The 21,458-nt window shown below is 42.2% G+C and overlaps 1 protein-coding gene across 3 annotated transcripts in view; it reads right to left on the bottom strand.

Moving 5' to 3' along the window:
- Positions 1 to 21,458, bottom strand: part of CCDC178 (coiled-coil domain containing 178) — a 705,487-nt gene that overhangs the window by 446,944 nt on the left and 237,085 nt on the right. For all 3 annotated transcript variants that reach the window (XM_075316358.1, XM_075316359.1, XM_075316357.1), the window contains exon 15: positions 9,331 to 9,444. In XM_075316358.1, coding sequence (XP_075172473.1) covers positions 9,331 to 9,444 — 114 coding nt within the window. The remainder of the gene's footprint in view (positions 1 to 9,330; positions 9,445 to 21,458) is intronic.

Genomic DNA, 21,458 nt, shown 5'->3' with positions numbered 1-21,458 from the left:
TGAGGTACCGAATGGACTGAATGAACAGCTGTCTTTTCTCCCTTTTTTAGATGCACCTTAGTGCAGGGTGCATCGTAGAAGGGATAGACTACGGTGAGTGGGGGCGCCATTGGCGTGGGGTTCTAGGGTGCCGACCTCCACAGGCTAGGTAGGGACAGTCTACTAGTTTAGGGTTTGTTTAGTATGCACTTAGGTTTTTCCTTCTTTCTATCTTATTGTCCATGACTGTTCTCCTCTAGAGTAGGGCATTGCCCCCTTTATATGGGACTCCTCTGCATTTTCTGAATCTGTGCTTTAAAAACCCTCCCGTTCCTCATTACCCCTCCGGGCCTGTCTGTCCTCCTGCTTACGCCATGTATGGATTCTGTTTTTATTGGGGTTTTTTTGTATTTTGTGGGTTGGAGTATTGTCTGCTAGGATATTTGGCCTTTCTGTCTGAATTAGTATCTTTAATGCGTTTTGGAGGATCCTGCGATCGTGTAGGCCCTATGCACCTTTACCAGACACAAGGATTAATACCTTGTTGTTGTAATATGATGTGGACATAGCCTGGTTAATATGTGAGTGTATACCGTACACTTCCGGTTTCATTCCGACTATCAGCTTGCGTTCCAGGCTCTTGTCTATGACGTCGGTGGCGCATGTCTGTTGATGCGGCCGACGGGTATGACTGTGACGTCGCGGTTTCCGGCATGGTGCATGCTGGGACTGACGTCACGCCGCTGTGGTGGACTTACCGCGCATGCGCGGCCCCTATAAGAAGCGCGGTTTTCAAATTAACCTGCGCGGCACCTGCAGCTTGGCGTTCTTCCTTGCTGGACGTATTTGGGGTAAGCAGCTTGGCGTATGATGCTGTTCCTTATGCTTGGTTTATTGGATGGGCTGTAATTTGTGATTTTCGTTCCACAGTCCGTCCATGGGGCAATTTTGACTGTCTATCAGTCCAGTCACCATTACTGATATGACGATTTGTACCCTAAGAAGACTCCCCTGATGATTATTCCTTGAAACGCGTCGGGAGGTACTTTGGTATGGTTCGAGCATAGTAAAGGTATTTGTGTAGGACCTATATGAGGTCACCTGATCTTGAGCCATATCGTCTTATGCCCTAGAAAAATACGGTAAGGCCGTTTTTCTCTATTTACATGGTTGCGATCGGTGTATGATTCTGACAAAGCAACCATCCTAGCTGTGATTATTAATGCAGGTTTGAGTGTGACTTGTTTTCATACCTCCTGTAGTGTGTGCCTTGAGTGTTTTGGTTGGAGGCTGTTATTGCATATTCTGCAGCCCTTGACAAACACCTTTTATTCTTTTATGGTGGCAGTCCACCTTTTATCTGCACATCTAATAAACGTTATGTTTTAGGAGTTTTGTATCCTTGTTTTGACCCCACTTGCTATCTACTGGTTATGAGCTTACAGCCCTGTGAGATGAGATCTGGAAGGGTTTGTAATGATACATAATTCAGCTGTGATGTATCTCTACAGAGTAGCTGCTGAGTTTTGTATTATTACAAACACTTCCTGATCTCCTCTCACAGTTTGGTCAGCTTTCATCCTCCCACCACCCTGACTGCAGGGTGATGAGACCTGGATGTGTTTGTAATGATACATAAATCAGCTCTGTCACATTTTGTACACAGTAGCTATAGAAGTCAGCGAGGAGTGGAGGGCGTTCTCTTTTCTCCCCTGCATGATGATAAAGGCTTACTTATGATTGTGCAACCTCAAGCAGAGGAAGACGTACATGCTAATCTCTGGTAATCCACAGTTGAACTGCAACATAAATTATAACCTATACTTCACAAGCTAATATCTCTGCAACGGAGAGGACAAATTAAAAAAAAAAACGTGTTAGTTCTGCAATCGCTATTTTATAATGTGGCCAATTTAACATACTAAAACTGGGGAAGGGTCCTGTTTCAACCTGTCACCCTTTAGCTCTGGCAAAAGTGCAACTCCTAGCATGTTATCACAGCTGCAAGATATCAAGGCAAGTTGGGAGTTGAAGTTTTTCAACAAGTGAAAGTTTGCAGATCAGTGCCATATTAGGTATGAGAATAACTATAAGTTTATGTGGCCTTAAAGGAGTTGTCTAGTTTACAATGGGGAACTATTGTATTTAGTCAGCCACCAATTGTGCAAGTTCTCCCTCTTAAAAAGATGAGTGAGGCCAGTAATTCACATCATAGGTAGACCATAACTATGAGAGATAAAATGAGAAAACAAATCCAGAAAATCACCTTCTCTGATTTGGCAAGATTTGTTTTGCAAATTATGGTGGAAAATAAGTATTTGGTCATCTAAAAACATGCAAAATTTCTGGCTCTCACAGACCTGTAACTTCTTCTTTAAGAGGATCCTCTGTCCTCCACTCATTACCTGTAGTAATGGCACCTGTTTGAACTTGTTATCACTATAAAAGACACCTGTCCACAACGCTAAACAATAACACCTAAAACTCCACTATGGTGAAAACCAAAGAGCTGTCAAAGGACACTAGACACAAAATTGTAGCCCTGCACCAGGCAGGCAACACTGAATCAGCAATAGGCAAGCAGCTTGGTGTGATGAAATCAACTGTGGAAGCAATAATAAAAAAATGGAAGATATACAAGACTACTGATAATCTCCGTCGATTTGGGGCTCCACACAAGATCTCACCCCATGGGGTCAAAATGATCACAAGAACGGTGAGCAAAAATCCCAGAACCACATGGGGGACCTAGTGAATGACCTGCATAGAGCTGGGACCACCGTAAAGGTTACCATCAATAACACACTATGCCGCCAGGGACTCAGATCCTGCAGGGCCAGATGTGTTCTCCTGCTTAAGCCAGTACATGTCATTGCTCATCTGAAGTTTGCTAGAGAGCATTTGGATTATCCAGAAGAGTATTGGGAGAATGTCATATGTTCTGATGAAACCAAAGTAGAACTGTTTGGTAGAAACATAACTAATCATTTTTGGAGGAGACAGAATGCTGAGTTGCATCCAAAGAACACCATACCTACTGTGAATCATGGGGGTGACAACATCATGCTTTGGGACTTTTTGTCTGCAAAGGCACCAGGAAGACTGATCCATGTACATGAAAGAATGAATGGGGCCATGTATCGTAAGATTTTGAGTACAAACCTCCTTCCATCAGCAAGGGTATTGAAGATGAAATGTGGCTGGGTCTTTCAGCACCATAATGATCCCAAGCATACCACTAGGGCAACAAAGGAGTGGCTTTGTAAGAAGCATATGAAGGTCCTGTAATGGCCTAGCCAGTCTCCAGATCTCAACCCCATTGAAAACCTTTGGAGGGAGTTGAAAGTCCATGTTGCCCAGCGACTGACCCAAAACATCACTGCTCTAGAGGAGATCTGCATGGAGGAATGGGCCAACATACCAACAAACGTTTGACCTCTGTCATTGCCAACAAAGGATATATAACAAAATATTGAGATTAACTTTTGTTATTGACCAAATACTTATTTTCCACCATAATTTGCAAAACAAATCTTGCCAAATCAGACAAGGTGATTTTCTGGATTTGTTTTCTCATATTGTCATTCATAGTTGTGATCTACCTATGATGTCAATTACAGGCCTCTCTCATCTTTTTAAGTGGGATAATTTGCACAATTGGTGGCTGACTAAATATTTTTTTTCCCCACTGTAAATCCATAAGTCTGCAGTATCTTTGTGTCACTCTATGTGACTGCAGACTTATAAATCCTCAGATCGCATGTATTGTGTGGCGGTTCTTCACAGCGCACAGTGCATGCAATGTGAGTATTCATAAGTCTGCAGTCACATAGAGTGACACATGAAGTGACTGCAGACTTATGGATTTAGACTGGACAACCCCAAGTTAAACAACAAGTTCCATGTTGGAAGCTGTCAGCATGGTAGTTCTTGTAACCTGCTCTGTGTTATGTCAACGGTTTTCTAAAGAATGACATTCTCATCTTTACACACTTTTAGTAAAAAAGGCATGGTAAGGGGGAAGCCATTTTTTTGGAAAAGCAACATTTGCTCAAATAGTAAAATAGTTTATAATTCACCTGCCGTCAAATACAAGGCGGCCATAAAATAACTTAAGGTATTTGGAGCCGTGTACAGACTGACCCAGTGAACACAATTGGCTGAAAATTGGTATGTATCCTATTCAAGGCATGGGGAAACGAAAGGCATCTTTAAAAAAAATTTAAACCAAAACTCCCCACCAAGTGAAAATGTGGCGCTGTACAGTGGCCCAAAAACCGTGTGCCGATAATTGGAGGTGTCACAATTGCTCTACAGACTATCATAACTGTTGAATATGGCTGCAATCATACATGGTGATCATGTTCATCCTATGCAGAACATGATCAACGCTTGTCGACATTTCCCCAATAAACACGCTCTTTCAAGTGTTCCCACAACCAGAAATCACAAGGATTAAGATTGGGCGAACGTGGTGGCTATGCGTTAGGGAAGGAGCGGCTCAAAATCCTGTAATTGGGAAAATGTGTACGCAGAACGTTCTTCACACAATATGCGATGTGAGAAGGTGCTCCATCATGCATGAAGGTGGTCGTCTGAAGACACTGCCTCTGTTGGAGTTGCGGATCAACCACTGTTGCCAGCATTTTCTGTTATCTCGCTGCTGTCACAGAACCCCAGTGGGCCTCATTTCTTCGTAAAAGAAAGTTCCGAGGATGAATGATGAGGTGAAGCCACACCAAATGGTTACCTTTGGTGAATATAGCGGAACCCCCTCGACCGCATGCAGATTTTCAGTAGCCCATATACGACAGGAATGTGTGTTTACCGTTCCATTCAGGTAAAAATGCGCTTAGTCACACCACAGGACATTGCATGGCCTATTGCCATCCACTTCCACTCTCGACAGAAACATGAATGCAAATGTCATGCGGGTATCATTGTCATGAGGAAGAAGTTGTTGATGATGGGTATGCCTGCAAGACCTTTCAGAGAACTTTCCACACTGTGCTGTACGAGAGCCCCAATTGCCTGGAAACACTGCGTGCATTACTGTTCCCAGCAGGGTTGTTTGTGCCCTGTTCCATATCGGCAGTGGCAATGTCCTCTACAACCTCTCTGCTTACCGGTCGTCACCCGCACCCTGGCTGAACATTCAGTAACCCTGTTGCCTCAAAACCTGTCATCATCTGTCTCAGCGAATTGACAGCCATTGAACCGCTACATTTGTGAAGGTCTTTCAAATAACGAAAGGCTCTCATTGCAGCTGTAACATTCCTGGCATTCTCATAAAACAACCGCACTAACAGCGCATGATCCGGCAAAGAGACAGGCATCTTGCAGACTGAGTTACAAGGCACGCTCACTGTACAGCACCACTTTTTCACCTGGTGGAGAGTTTTGGTACAAACTTTTTCTTAAGATGCCTTCCGTTTCCCCATGCTTTGAATAGCATACATACTGTACCAATTTTCAGCCAATTCTGTCCACTGGGTCAGTCTGCACACGGCTCCAAGCACCTGAGGTTATTTTATGGACACCTTTTTACAATGGGGGAGTTAATTTGATTAAATAATGCTAATGGCAGTCATATAGTAAAATTGTAGTAGTAGTAGTATATAATTTTAGTATTTGCTCCTCATAAATGCTAAAGAAAACAATGGTAATTGTATTGTGGGTTGACATTTATTTGAATACTAGCTGTAGTACCTGGGCGTTGCCCGAGATACTAACTGTCTCTCTGTCTCTCTCCCAGTCTCTGTCTGTGTGTTGCTGTCTGTCTGTCTCTCTGTCTGTCTCTTTCCTTGTCTGTCTGTGTCTATGTCTCTGTCTGACTATTCTATCTCTGTCTGTATTTGTATCAATCTCCATCTCTGTGTTGTCTGTCTGTCTCTCTCTATCTCTGTGTCTGTCTCTGTCTCTATGTGTGTGTCTGTCTCTTTCCCCATATGTCTGTTTTCCGTCTGTCTTGGTCTGTCTCTTTAAAGGTCTGTCTCTTTCCAGGTCTGTCTCTTTCCCCGGCTGTCTCTTTCCCCGTCTGTCTCTTTCCCCGTCTGTCTGTTTCCGGATCTGTCTCTTTGCCCGGCTGTCTCTTTACCCGGCTGTCTCTTTGCCCGGCTGTCTCTTTGCCCGACTGTCTCTTTGCCCGACTGTCTCTTTGCCCGACTGTCTCTTTCCAGGGCTGTCTCTTTCCAGGGCTGTCTCTTTCCAGGGCGGTCTCCTTCCCCATCTGTCTCTGTCTGTCTCTCTCTGTCTTTTTCTGTCTCTCTCTATCCATCTCTCCACCGACATCATATAACCTCACACATAAGCTTCAACTAACAGTTTATTTTGTTCCTATAGCAACCACTGACAATTGCTATTAATAACCTATAGCTCCCACCTCCATTCAGTTTAATGGCGGCAGGATTTTATAGACTAACTGTAAAGCACAGGGTTAAATTTTTCTGTCAAAACATAGTCTACGACGTTCCCTGGGTCACATGAGGCGTCTGTGCAAAATTTCGTGATTGTAAATGCGACGGTGCAGATTCCTTTAGCGGACATACACACCTACACACACACATACATACACACACATACACTCAGCTTTATATATTAGATAATACAAGGCTAAAAGAGGGCTTGAGACCACCCCCTAATGTATGGGGCAGATTTTCACAGTCTTATTATCAGCCACTATGTTCTCTTAGGTTGTTTTTTTGTTTGTTTTTTATCTCTCCTGTCTTGAAATGTGTTGAAACTACAGTCATGGCCAAAAGTTTTGAGAATGCTACAAATATTAATTTTTACAAAGTCTACTGCTTAAGTTTTTCTAATGGCAATTTGCATATACTCCAGAATGTCATAAAGAGTGATCAGCTTAACAGCAATTACTTGCAAAGTCAATATTGGCTAAGAAAATGAACTTTAACCCCCAAAACACATTTCAACATCATTGCATTCCTGGCTTAAAAGGAGCAGCTAACATTGTTTTAGTGATTGTTCCATTAACACAGGTGTGGGTGTTGATGAGGACAGGGCTGCCGATCAATCAGTCATGATTAAGTAAGAATGACACCACAGGACACTTTAAAAAGAGGCTGGTGCTTGGTATCATTGTTTCTCCAGTTAACCATGGTTATCTCTAAAGAAACACGTGCAGCCATCATTGCTCTGCACAAAAATGGTCTAACAGGGAAGAGTATCGCAGCTACAAAGATTGCACCTCAGTCAACAATCTATCGCATCATCAAGAACTTCAAGGAGAGAGCTTCCATTGTTGCCAAAAAGGCTCCAGGGTGCCCAAGAAGGACCAGCAAACGCCAGGACCGTATCTTAAAACTGTTTCAGTTGCGGGATCGGACTACCAGCAGTGTCGAGCTAGTTCAGCAATGGCAGCAGGCTGGTGTAAGTGCTTCTGCACGCACTGTGAGGCGGAGACTGCTTGAGCAAGGCCTGGGTTCAAGGAGGACAGCAAAGAAGCCACTTCTCTCCAGAAAAAACATCAGGGACCGACTGATATTCTGCAAAAGGTACAGGGAGTGGACTGCTGAGGACTATGGTAAAGTCATTTTCTCAGATGAATCCCCTTTGATTGTTTGGGACATCTGGAAAACAGCTTATTAGGAGAAGAAGAGGTGAGCGCTACCACCAGTCTTGTCTCATGCCAACTGTTAAGCATCCTGAAACGATTCATATGTGGGGTTGCTTCTCAGCCAAGGGAATCGGCTCACTCACAGTCTTGCTTAAAAACACAGCCATGAATAAAGAATGGTACCAGAATGTCCTCCAAGAGCAACTTCTCCCAACTGTCCAAGAGCAGTTTGGCGCCCAACAATGCCTTTTCCAGCATGATGGAGCACCTTGCCATAAAGCAAAGGTGATCACTAAATGGCTCATGGAACAAAACATAGAGATTTTGGGTCCATGGCCTGGAAACTCCCCAGATATTAATCCCATTGAGAACTTGTGGGCAATCATCAAGAGACGGGTGGACAAACAAAAACCAACAAATTCTGGCAAAATGCAAGCATTGCTTATGCAAGAATGGACAGCTATCAGTCAGGATTTGGTCCAGAAGTTGATTGAGAGCATGCCAGGGAGAATTGCAGAGGTCCTGAAGAAGAAGGGTCAACACTGCAAATATTGACTCGCTGCATTAACTCATTCTAACTGTCAATATAACCTTTTGGTACTCATAATATGATTGCAATTATATTTCTGTATGTGATGTAAACATCAGACAAACACAATTAAAAACCAGAGGGCAACAGATCATGTGAAAATATACTTTTGGTGTCATTCTCAAAACTTTTGGCCATGACTGTACTTATGGAATTTATAGAAAATATATCACTATATATTACTGTATATGGGTAGAATAAGTGTATCAGAGATCAGTGTCACACTTCGCTGCCTTTGGACACCAACTGGAACACTTTTGGTCAAACAGTTGCATATACAGCCACCACTCTACTCAAATGTATTTAATGTACGCCTGTCAGGAATTTATGACGAAGATTCAAGTAATAATTCCATGAATCTGGTCGTACATTGGGCAGGGATTAGTGCTCGTACTCGCATGAGACTCGGCTCATGCTCTCAGCACAGCGATCCTGCGATCAGACTACAGCTGCGGAGGGGGAACCTGGCCATGCAGAAGGGAGGGCCGGCTCTGAGGAGGGGCGGGCAGGCACTGCAGAGGCTAGGGAGGGATTTATCTCCCCATCTCCTCCGTTGCCGGCTGATGCGAGAATCACATTGCACTCCGCTGTAATGCGAATGCAATGCGATGTTTCTCTCGCCCCTCTAGACTGGAATGGGTTCGGGTGAGACAGGCTCTCATTCCACCCGTAGCATGCTGTGATTGTTTTCTCGGTCCAATTAGAGCTGAGAAAAAAATAGCTCATGGGAGCTGCCCCATAGAGTAATATTGGTCCGAGTGGAATGCAATTTTCTATCGCATTCTACTCGCTCCGTATTACTTGCCATGTGTGCTGACCCTTACTGTTGGGCCCTTAGCACCCCAGTCTGTCACTGCACTTTGTATAATTTCAACATGCAAACTTGGACAATCTTTTGGGGGCACTCTCCATTTACTTTGTCCTATCTTAGCTACTATTACATGAGTTAATAATTTACTATCCAAATGCTATTCAACAGTTCAGAAAAAATTACTGATATGTCTATGTTGGAGACATTACACTGCCCCACATCCTTAAAACCTTTCATGACAACAAGAGCACCTCTGAACTGCTAAGATTCAGAACATAGATTTTTGCCCTGTCGTATCATATGTAAAATGATTTATACTGTATATGTCAGTTTCACCCCATAAATATTCGCCTGGTATTAATAAGTCTGGCTCACCTGTGTATCCTCCAGTTGGTGCTTTAGGTCACTCCTGTGTTGCCTTAATTGTTGGTTTGTAAGACTGAATTCTTCATCACATTGTGTCTTTTGCTGTCTTGTGAACTTTAATGTCTAGAGAATGAAGATGTATATAATTAAAGATATAAATCAGAGTGCACATGATACATATGTAATGCAATACAGTTGCGAATAATTTATATATAAAATATATATTCATTTATCTTATTCACTTATACAGTTCTATTAATGCCATAGCATTTACAGATGTGATCATCACTGTTCACACTGGGGCTCACAATCTAAATTATATTATATATTTAATGTAAATACAGCTCTGGCAAAAATTAAGAGACCACTTCCAAATTTTTCAGTTTTTCTGATTTTTCTCTTTATAAGCATATTTTTGTAAAATGTAAATTGTTCTTTTATTCTATAAACTACTGACAACATGTCTGTGAATTTCCAAGCAATAAATTTTGTATTTATTTTCTGAAAATGAGCAATGGTCAAAATAAAAAAAAAAAATCATTGCTTTCAGGTCTCAAATAATGCAAAGAAAACAAGTTCATAATCATTTAGAAACAACAATACTAATGTTTTAACTCAGGAAGAGTTCAGAAATCAATATTTTGTGGAATAACCATGATTTTTAATCACAGCTTTCATGCGTCTTGGCATGCTTTCCACCAGTCTTTCACACTGCTTTTGTGTGACCTTATTTCACTCCTGGTGCAAAAATGTAAGCAGTTCTTCTTTGTTTGATGGCTTGTGACTATCCATCTTCCTCTTGATTACATTCCAGAGGTTTTTAATGAGGTTCAGGTCTGGAGATTGGGATGGCCATGACAGGGTTTTGATGTAGTGGTCCTTCATCCACACATTGATTCACCTAGCTGTGTGGCATGGCACATTGTCCTGCTGGAAAAAACAGTCCTCAGAGTTGGGGAACATTGCCTGAGCAGAAGGAACCAACTATTTTTCCAGGATAACCTTGTATAAAATTTGATTCATACGTTCTTCGCAAAGATTAACCTGCCCAATTCAGGCTTTGCTGAAACATCCCAAGATCATCACTAATCCTCCACCAAATTTCACAGTCGGTGCAAAACACTATGGCTTGTATGTACCTCCAGGTCTCTGTCTAACTATTAGACGACCAAGTGTTGGGCAAAGCTGAAAATTAAGCAAAAAAATTCAACAAACATCTGGATGATGACAGTGGTGAATGATCACAGAATCCGTTACAAGGTGAAAAAAAACACTTCACATCATTCACCCACATGAAAAACATTCTCCAGGAAGAAGGTGTTTCAGTATCTACAGTTAGGTCCAGAAATATTTGGACAGTGACACAATTTTCGCGAGTTGGGCTCTGCATGCCACCACATTGAATTTGAAATGAAATCTCTACAACAGAATTCAAGTGCAGATTGTAACGTTTAATTTGAAGGTTTGAACAAAAATATCTGATAGAAATTGTAGGAATTGTACACATTTCTTTACAAACACTCCACATTTTAGGAGGTCAAAAGTAATTGGACAAATAAACCAAACCCAAACAAAATATTTTTATTTTCAATATCTTGTTGCGAATCCTTTGGAGGCAATCACTGCCCTAAGTCTGGAACCCATGGACATCACCAAACGCTGGGTTTCCTCCTTCTTAATGCTTTGCCAGGCCTTTACAGCCGCAGCCTTCAGGTCTTGCTTGTTTGTGGGTCTTTCCGTCTTAAGTCTGGATTTAAGCAAGTGAAATGCATGCTCAATTGGGGTAAGATCTGGTGATTGACTTGGCCATTGCAGAATGTTCCACTTTTTTGCACTCATGAACTCCGGGGTAGCTTTGGCTGTATGCTTGGGGTCATTGTCCATCTGTACTATGAAGCGCCGTCCGATCAACTTTGCGGCATTTGGCTGAATCTGGGCTGAAAGTATATCCCGGTACACTTCAGAATTCATCCGGCTACTCTTGTCTGCTGTTATGTCATCAATAAACACAAGTGACCCAGTGCCATTGAAAGCCATGCATGCCCATGCCATCACGTTGCCTCCACCATGTTTTACAGAGGATGTGGTGTGCCTTGGATCATGTGCCATTCCCTTTCTTCTCCAAATTTTTTTCTTCCCATCATTCTGGTACAGGTTGATCTTTGTCTCATCTGTCCATAGAATACTTTTCCAGAACTGAGCTGGCTTCATGAGGTGTTTTTCAGCAAATTTAACTCTGGCCTGTCTATTTTTGGAATTGATGAATGGTTTGCATCTAGATGTGAACCCTTTGTATTTACTTTCATGGAGTCTTCTCTTTACTGTTGACTTAGAGACAGATACACCTACTTCACTGAGAGTGTTCTGGACTTCAGTTGATGTTGTGAACGGGTTCTTCTTCACCAAAGAAAGTATGCGGTGATCATCCACCACTGTTGTCATCCGTGGACGCCCAGGCCTTTTTGAGTTCCCAAGCTCACCAGTCAATTCCTTTTTTCTCAGAATGTACCCGACTTGATTTTGCTACTCCAAGCATGTCTGCTATCTCTCTGATGGATTTTTTCTTTTTTTTCAGCCTCAGGATGTTCTGCTTCACCTCAATTGAGAGTTCATTAGACTGCATGTTGTCTGGTCACAGCAACAACTTCCAAATGCAAAACCACACACCTGTAATCAACCCCAGACCTTTTAACTACTTCATTGATTACAGGTTAACGAGGGAGATGCCTTCAGAGTTAATTGCAGCCCTTAGAGTCCCTTGTCCAATTACTTTTGGTCCCTTGAAAAAGAGGAGGCTATGCATTACAGAGCTATGATTCCTAAACCCTTTCTCCGATTTGGATGTGAAAACTCTCATATTGCAGCTGGGAGTGTGCACTTTCAGCCCATATTATATATATAATTGTATTTCTGAACATGTTTTTGTAAACAGCTAAAATAACAAAACTTGTGTCACTGTCCAAATATTTCTGGCCCTGACTGTATATCAACCATAAGGAAGAGGCTTCATGGGAGCAAATACAGAGGGTTCACCACACAAGGTGAAAACAATCAACCTTAAAAATAGAAATTCCAGATTAAACTTTGCCAAAAACATTTAAAGAAGCCAGCCCAGTTCTGGAAAAGCATTCTTTGGACAGATGAAACTAAGATCAACCTGTACGAAACTGATGGGAAAAAGAAATCATGAGAAGGCTTGGAACCACACATGACCCAAAGCACATCACATCTTCTCTAAACATAGTGGAGACAATATGATGACATGGGCATTCATGGCATCAGGTCACTAATGTTTATTGATGATGTGACTGAAGACAGAAGCAGCCAGACTAATTCTGAAGTGTACGGGGATATACTTTCTGCTCAAATTCAACCGAATGTAACAAGGTTGATTGGACAGCGCTTCACAGTACAGATAGGATATGACCCAAAACATACTGTGAAAGCAAGAGTTTTTTAAACAATGAAGTGGAATATTCTGCAATGGCCAAGTCAATCATGAGACCTAAACCCCATCGAGCATGCATTTCACATACGTAAGGCAGAAAGACCTACAAACAAGCAACAACTGATGTCAGCTGCAGTAAAGGACAGCAAAGCATTGCAAAGGAGGAAACCCAATGTTTGGTGATGTCCGTGGCTTTCAGACCTCAATTACTAATTGCTTACAAAGTATTTTGACCTAACTGTAGGTGGCAAAAAAAGTTTGGGCACCCCTATCAATGTTAACCTTTTTTCTTTATAACAATTTGAGTTTTTGCAACAGCTATTTCAGTTTCATTTATCTAATAACTGATGGACTGAGTAATATATAAGTAACTCCCATATACTTAGATGGTTTGTCGATATTGCCAAAATCAGCAGGTTCAGACACGTTTTGTCTAATTTGTCTGGGAGCTTTAACGTGTGCAACTTTTTGTAATGACTTACAGGTGAGACAGGTTATGATGGAAGGAAGCTCCAGAAAGACCACAGCAGTCCGATAGGGCAGGCTGCATAGTCTTCAATTACTTTGTTACAACTTGACCTGGGGTAAAACCTGAGAAGGTAGATATGCCCAACCACGGTTATGCACCAGACCGAGTCATGCCAACTAAATTCAGATAATCTGCTAATCTACAAATTACGCATAAGCCCCCATTACATAGTCAGCTGCTCCTGTAAATAATTTGTTTTATACTAAAACCAGGTAATGAATTAATCAATGACTAGATAAATACAGGGCTGACTGAGTGCATCTTTCTCAATAGGTATCCTTTATAGCAATGAATATTCATTTTTTCTCTTCTTACCTTTACCTTCCCTTAATACCTATTCCTTGTTTTAAATGAAGAATATTCACTAATTTGAAAAACAAATGAAAGAATAAATAAGATTCATGGCAGAAGACAGAGATCTATTCCTTGCTCCCCACCCCTTTACTCTAAAAGACTAATGATGTGATCTTTGTCACTTTTAACTTCTATATTTTACTCTGGGAAGGGCGTATACCATTACTCACTGACAGCAGTGCTGCAGACGACAAAATAAAACTACATTCTATCCATTAAGAGTTTTGTGTTTACTTGGGTAATTTATGAATCTACGTAAAAACAATCATTTATATAGTTACCCAGGTAGTGCTTGGCTGTGATGACGCAGAGAATGCCTGGCTGCCATGAAATTTAACAAACCAATGTAATGAGTAGTGATGGGTGAACCCAGACTGTAAAAGTCTGGATCCGTGCGGGTTCAAAAGTATCCGGGTGCCGGTCCCGATCCCAGAGTTCTCAGGGAACTCCTGCTAATGATCCGGATCATGCTACTCCGGAAATAAAAAAAGGAAACATAAAAGTAAAGCAAGCGTGCTATACTTATCGAGTAATTGCATCTGGGCCACACCCTCTTCTTCCGGGATTGCTCATTTATCTTCATGCATATTCACTACTTCCCCCGCCCACCGACAGTCCTGGCGTCTGTGATTGGTTGCAGTCAGACAGCGCTATCAGCCTGTGTGACAGCGTGTCATACTGCTTGCAATCACAAACTCTGTCTGCAGGTCACTATAGATTGGAGTAATAATTAATAAAGAAATAAAATGTCATAGGGTCCCCCCATATTACGATACCCAGCACAGATAATCCCATCCATTTGTGCAAAGCCTTACATAGGCTGCCATTCCACCTTTAAAAAAAGCCATTGTTTTGAATGGACTATTTATCCTTTCCCTTTAGGCAAACTTTAGCAATATATTTGTCCAAGTTGCTGCCCCGTGAGGAACTGCATATTTTTATTTTTTGTACATGATTATGGGGCCTGCCTTTTTACCGAAACTATTGATTTGAACCTTAAAGAGCACTTACAGAGATTGGCTTAAAGTTAGGATCACACAATAGTATAAAAAGATCAGTTTCCGTTTCATCCATAAGTCTGAAGAATTTTTTTTCACTTGTAAAATCCATATGCAATCTGTGTTTTTTTCTTATTCGGCAGCCATTATTCATTAACAGGACCATGTACAGCTTCTTATGCAATACAACGTTCTATGGAATTGCAATGTATTCATAAAAATCAGATGCCATACTACGACTCTGGCTTTTTTACACATACAGATTCTCAGTGAAAGAAATCGGTCATCTACACTATCCCATTGAATAACATTGAAATCGGATAGCGCTCGTCTGATTTATACACTGGTGTGAGCGAGCTCTATGATGAAAATGAGATGACTTCCTTTGACCCCAGTGTTCACAAAAAATGCAGAACATTTACAGAATATGAAATGTCATTCTATCGAGAGCCTCAGTGAAAAGTAAAAAACTGCCAGAATGTGTTTTTTTCTAAATAGGAACATTTGAACAAAAATCTCAAAAAATAAAAAATGTAAAGAATTTAATATATTTAATCGTATGGATGTATACCTTACCATCATATAAAAATAAACACCAGACAATAGACAGTGATTGAAAAATATCAAAAGGATAAAAATCAAATTTGAATATCAAGATTTTCTATATATGCAATAGCGTTATCATTTACAATATAGAAATCCTTCTTGTCACCATGGTAGGATCTCAGGGGGCATTCCTCAACAATGTGCCGGATAGTTTGACGATCTGCTCCACAGTCACAGGTCGGAGAGTCATATTTTCCCCACTTATACATAAAATCTGCACAGATGCCAAAGTTTGTTCTGATACGATTTAGAGTAACCCATATTTTCCTTGGTAGATTGAAGCCTGGTGGAGGGTTTTGTAAATTAGAGAACATTTGGGGATCACCGTCTACTACATTGACCCAACGTTCTCGCCATTTCTCCTTTAAATTGAAGTCTTGTTCATGCAAGGTGATTGCAGTTCGGATGGGTGGGTGTCTTGATTTCAATTGTTGTATTGTAACATCTCTGATATTTTGGTGTATTGGAAGTTTTTCATTATTCACTGCTTTAGTGTATTCTTTAAGTAGGAGCTTTTGTCTTCTTAGATTTGCGGGTGCGATATGACCCAGCACAGGTAACCAGTGAACAGGTGTAGGTCTAATAGCACCAGATATTATACACAAAGAGTTGTTCAGCTGAGTGTCAATTAAGTTTACATGACAGCTATTTAACCATGCTGGAGCACAGTATTCTGCAGCAGAGTACACCAGGGCAAGAGTAGATGTTCTCAAAACAGATGTTGCCGAGCCCCAGGAGGATCCACAAAGTTTCTGAATAATATTATTACGTGCTTTCAGTTTCTGCGCCAATTTATCCAGATGGGATTTAAAAGTTAGACTTCTATCAAGGGTTACACCTAAGTACTTAGGATTGAAATTGTGTTTAACAGATTGGCCTTCAAATTGTACTTTAAGCTTAGTCTTAGCACTTGCATTGTGTAAATGAAAGCAACAAACTTCCATTTTTGATGGGTTAGGTTTTAATCTCCATTGTCGGAAGTACTTTCCCATTACACTAAGATCTTTTGTAAGAACATCCTCTGCTTCCTCCATCGTTTTGCTTACCATAGCAAGTGCCGAGTCATCGGCATATCCAAATTTCCGTGACACTGTTTTAGGAATACCAGCTAGGTACAGGGCAAACAGGAGAGGTGCCAGCACTGATCCCTGGGCCAGTCCGTTGTTTAAAGATTTCTTACAACTGGTTAATAATATAATGAAAAGTTCATAATAAGATGAAAAGTTCGATTTGCAATCATATTGTTCAAGAGGTACATCATTTTCTTACATGGAATCACCTTAAAAAATGTATATAAAAGTCCTTCCCTCCACACAGTATCATATGCGGCAGAGAGATCGATAAACGCCACTGAAACTTTCTTGTTCTTCTGGAATTCAGCTTCAATGAGAGTTGTCAAAATTAAGACCTGGTCACTACAGTTTCGAGCAGGTCTGAAGCCAGCTTGCTCTATAGGTATTGAGTCGAAAATCTTTAAACTGATCTTGTTATATATTAAGTGTTCTAAGAGCTTATATAAGCAACTCAACAAGGCAATGGGTCTATAGCTTGATGGATTATCTTCAGGCTTCCCAGGTTTTAACAATCCAATTATTTTGGCATGTTTTAATTTACTAGGGACTTGAGCATTCTTCATAATATCTGAGAACTTTGCCGTCCATTTTTTCGCATAAGGTCCACAGTTTTTGAGAAATTCAGGATGGATCCCATCAGAGACGGGAGCTTTGTTAATTTTAGTTTCAGCAAGGGCAATTTCAATGTCACAGGTTGTAAAAGCACGTGAGTATTCTTCAGATGGCGCCACTGATGATTTTAGTAGCTTAAACTTATTTTTAACTTCTATGCTGTGAGCTCGGTCTTTTGGGCTTCTTGAGATGTTCACAATGTATGCTGCAATTTGATTTGGAGTTATAGAATTCGTTTTCTGCTTTACTTTACGATTTCCTTCTAGTTTTCTTAAAAGAGACCATGCTTTTCTACTGGACCTTTTAAAGTCCAAATTCTCAACTGTTTGCATCCATGTAATACAACGTGCTGCATTCAGTTTGTTCAACAATTCCTCACCAATTTCACCATCTTCACTCTCAAGAAATTGTCTGTACAGTTGTTCACATTCATCAGACCATCCTGGGATATATTCTTTGCGAAAGCCACGTGGTATTGATTTCTTTGCAGCTGTAATAACTGCTTTACAAAAACATTCATAGTTTTTACTGATTGGAGGTATCCAGCCGATATACTTATCAAGGTGATCTGCAAACTTTTATTCTGCGCTGTTAAGCATATCAATGGGGATAAGTAGCAAGAATTAGAGATGAGCTAACATGAAGCTTGGTGTTCAGTACAAACTCAGACTTTTCGAAGTAAAGAAAGTTTGGGTTTGGAGTTCTGGTGCTTTACGAATGCAAACCACTTGAGTGAGAATCGCTGTGCTTGGGTATGCATAGTGCTCGGCCCAGTGTTAGCCACTTGCAGTGTTTGAGCAGCTCACATGGTGGGTAACAACAGCATGATCAGCTGTAGTGTGCAGAAAAAAAACTGTGGTTTATTGTCAATGTGTTTCAAAGTGAAACAAACTTGTTCCTCAAGACAAACCACAATACATGAGAACAGCTGAACATAAGGGAGAGAAGTCTGAGACCACAAGTGATATAGAATTGAGCCTAAGGATACACAATAAATTACTAATACTGGACAACCCTTTGGGGTATTGCGGACAGGTCAGAAGATGTGGATGTAAAGCTGGGACACTGATTTAAGGGAAGTGTCACTTATTAGGATGTGTGCGGTTGTTTTAATAAAACAAGTGCTTTATTATCAGGAGATTATCACTGCCTGGACAAGAGCCTGATCCAACTACACCACCAGCACTATTTAGCATATTGTTGTCAATATACATATTGCCATGCCTTGGTTTTGGGATTAGAACTGGTGACCTCTTGCTCTGTGGTCGGGTCCCCTGTCTACTGTCCTTTTCCCATTGGTCGTCATGCTGATGGTAACTATTACATTTGTTTTGACTTTCCGGGCTTTATCCTCTTCAGGTGTGTTTCATTGTCATATTTTTCATTGTCCTATCACAGCCTGCTTGGGGATATGTATGTTTTCCCTTCAGTACATATCCTTGCTGGCTACATTTCCATGTGAACTTGTTCCTCGGATTTCAATTTCTTTATATTTGGTGTTTACCTTGGAAGAAAAAATAAGTTGAGAGGCTGCTGTTTGTCTGTGTTTTCCTTCCCAACCCCTTTATTCTTTCACCTGATATGTACCTGTTTCAGTTTTGTTCACACAGGGTATCTGTTTGTTACTGCACTACTTCCACTCCCATTGTAAGCAGTGCTTTACGGCCTCAACACTAGTCCCTCAGGAGGCACGAGAAACCTTTTAATGGCCTTTTAGAGAGCCAAGTTAGAAGCGATGCTGTTAGTTATGCGGGTAGGGTCTTCAGTCTGTGAAGGCATCAGTTGGGTGCGGCCGCGCATTCCCCTTTTCCGTTTACCGTTTGTGTGAGTGATTTATGTTCACAACACATAGAAAACTGTGGTGTGGGCGGAGTTAGCTTTCCGAGTCCTTCTACGTGCTTCATCTAAAAATTCTGTATCACAACCTGCTCCACCCAGCAAACTAAGTGATACATCGCTGGAATCAGGGTCTCTTTTCCTACATTTGTGACGCCCTGGCCGGGCCAGGTAGTCACAAATAAGGCCCCGCATTACACCTTTCCCTCACTGGTAACACACAGCCAACCACAAAACCCTAGTCACCCCCTTCAGGGCTTGATAGACACACCAGGGGGCGGAACCAGGTGGTTGGAAGACGCCCACCGAGGAGTCCTAGACATCCTGGGGTGGGAAAGTTCAGAACAAGTTGAGAGTTCAAGTTGCAGAGGAGTGTGGGCTGGAGCTGTGTGCAGCTCCAGCAGAGGCGAGAACCCAAATTGAACAGGTGCCAGGGTAGGAGCCCTGGTGCCTTTGGCTAGGAGGCAGACAGCGGTCCCCGTCTGCAGGAGCCGGGAAGATGGCTCGGTGGAACCGAGGTGGACCGGGACAGGGTAGTGGCCCGCCGGTACCGACCCGGGGAACCGACTCGGAAACCGGAGTACAAAGGATGGTACTCAGACCCTGAAGCTAGGTCCAGAAGTGACTGGGGGCTAGCTAATTAACTGATTGCGGCCAAGACTAGAGGTCCTGTCCCACCCAAAGTCACGACTGAAGGCAACAGCCCACCAAGGGGGATAAAAGGCCACCGCCACGGCTCAGAGATCCCATGGGCCAGCGTCTGCGGGCAAAGGGCTCCTTAGGCAACCACAAGCCGGGAGCAGACTCCTGAAGTTGCAGGTGCAGGCAGTCCACCATTCAAAACATGTGCAGGAGAAAGACAGAGACCACCAGCCGGGTGGGGGAACCAGAACGCAGCCGGCTGCGGGCACCGACCACCATCACCTTGGTTTACCAGAGACTCATGTGTTTTCGAATAGTGAGCAGACCAGCACCCTGCGGTTACCCATCTCCCTGTATCGCCAAACCCCCAACGGGTCCCGGGGCCACCATCCCTGCCCACGGAGGGGTTAACAACTTGTTGCATAACATCTCCCCCGGGTGCCCCGTAACTGCAGCGGTAGTTTCCAATATCACCACACACCGTGGGTGGCGTCACGAACTCCAGATGGCTCAGCCCGTACATATACGTTCTAAATCCACTATCCCATCACTACCCCTTTTCATCTGAAGTGACCATGAGGCCCCCGGGTCCAGAGACCCTCGAACCACCCACAGTAGGGCCGGATCCGAGCAGCTCGGCTGCTGAGAGCGGGGCGGTACACATTATGCTATTCTCAGTTAAGATAGCAAAAAAATAGTGACAGATTTTAACAACCCATGACGTACTGGGTACATCATGGATCGTGTGCCGGTAAGCCCCGCCCCCTGCCGCTGGCAGGCGGCGGCGATCCGCGCACATATCAGCTGTTATCAACAGCTGACATGTGTGCTTGCTAGCCGCGGGTGGAATCGCTTCCACCCGCGGCCATTAACCCCTTACATTTCGCTGCCAAAATCATGGCAGCGATATGTATATGGGCGCCGCCATGACAGTCACTTACCCCGCCCCCACCGGAAGTCACGTGACATGATCACGTGACTTTCGGTGGTTGCCATGGTAGCACAGGGTCATGTGATGACGCCTGTAGCTAACATGACTCACTTCCTCTCAATGCCGGAATACAGCCGGCATTGAAAGTGAAGCAGCAAATCTGCAGTTCTCAGCTCTGTAGCTGAGATCTGCAGATAGTGCAAAGCGATCGGATTACTGATTGCTATAGCCCCCTAGGGGGACTAGTAAAATAAAAAAAAAAGTAAAAAAAAAAGTTTTAAAAAATTAAAAAAAAATAAAAAACCTAAAAGTTCAAATCACCCCCCTTTCACCCCATTGAAAATTAAAGGGTTAAAAAAATAAAAAAATACACACATATTTGGTATCGCCACGTTCAGAAATGCCCGATCTATCAAAATATAAAATCAATGAATCTGATCAGTAAACGGCGTAGCGGCAAAAAAATTCCAAACGCCAAAATTATGTTTTTTGGTTGCCGCAAATTTTGCGCAAAATGCAATAACAGGCGATCAAAACGTAGCATCTGCGCAAAAATGGTACAGTTAAAAACGTCAGGTCGAGACGCAAAAAATAAGCCATAACTGAGCCTCAGATCCTGAAAAATGAGAACGCTACGGGTTTTGGAAAATGGAGCAAAACGTGCGCCACGTTTTTTGGACAAGCTTGTGAATTTTTTTTAACCCCTTAGATACAAGTAAACCTATACATGTTTGGTGTCTACAAACTCACACTGACCTGAGGCATCACATAGATACCTCAGTTTTACCATATAGTGAATAAAATATCCCAAAAACTATTGTACGATCACACTTTTTTTGCAATTTTTCCGCACTTGGAATTTTTTTGCAGTTTTCCTGTACACTATATGGTAAAACTTATGGTTTCATTTAAAAGTACAACTCGTCCCGCAAAAAACAAGCCCTCATATGGCAAGATTGATGGAAAAATAAAAAAGTTACGCCTCTCGGAAGAAGGGGAGCAAAAAACAAAAACGCAAAAACGGAAAGTGCCCGGGGGCTGAAGGGGTTAATAGGAGATAGTTTCTTTGGAAAATCCTGGAAGTACTTTTGTGGTTCTATTGTCTTTA

This window comes from Anomaloglossus baeobatrachus, chromosome 6, assembly GCF_048569485.1.
Source record: "Anomaloglossus baeobatrachus isolate aAnoBae1 chromosome 6, aAnoBae1.hap1, whole genome shotgun sequence".
NCBI classification, from domain to species: domain Eukaryota; kingdom Metazoa; phylum Chordata; class Amphibia; order Anura; family Aromobatidae; genus Anomaloglossus; species Anomaloglossus baeobatrachus.
The sequence above is the reverse complement of the archived record's forward strand: the minus strand, read 5'-3'. Positions and strand labels throughout refer to the sequence as shown.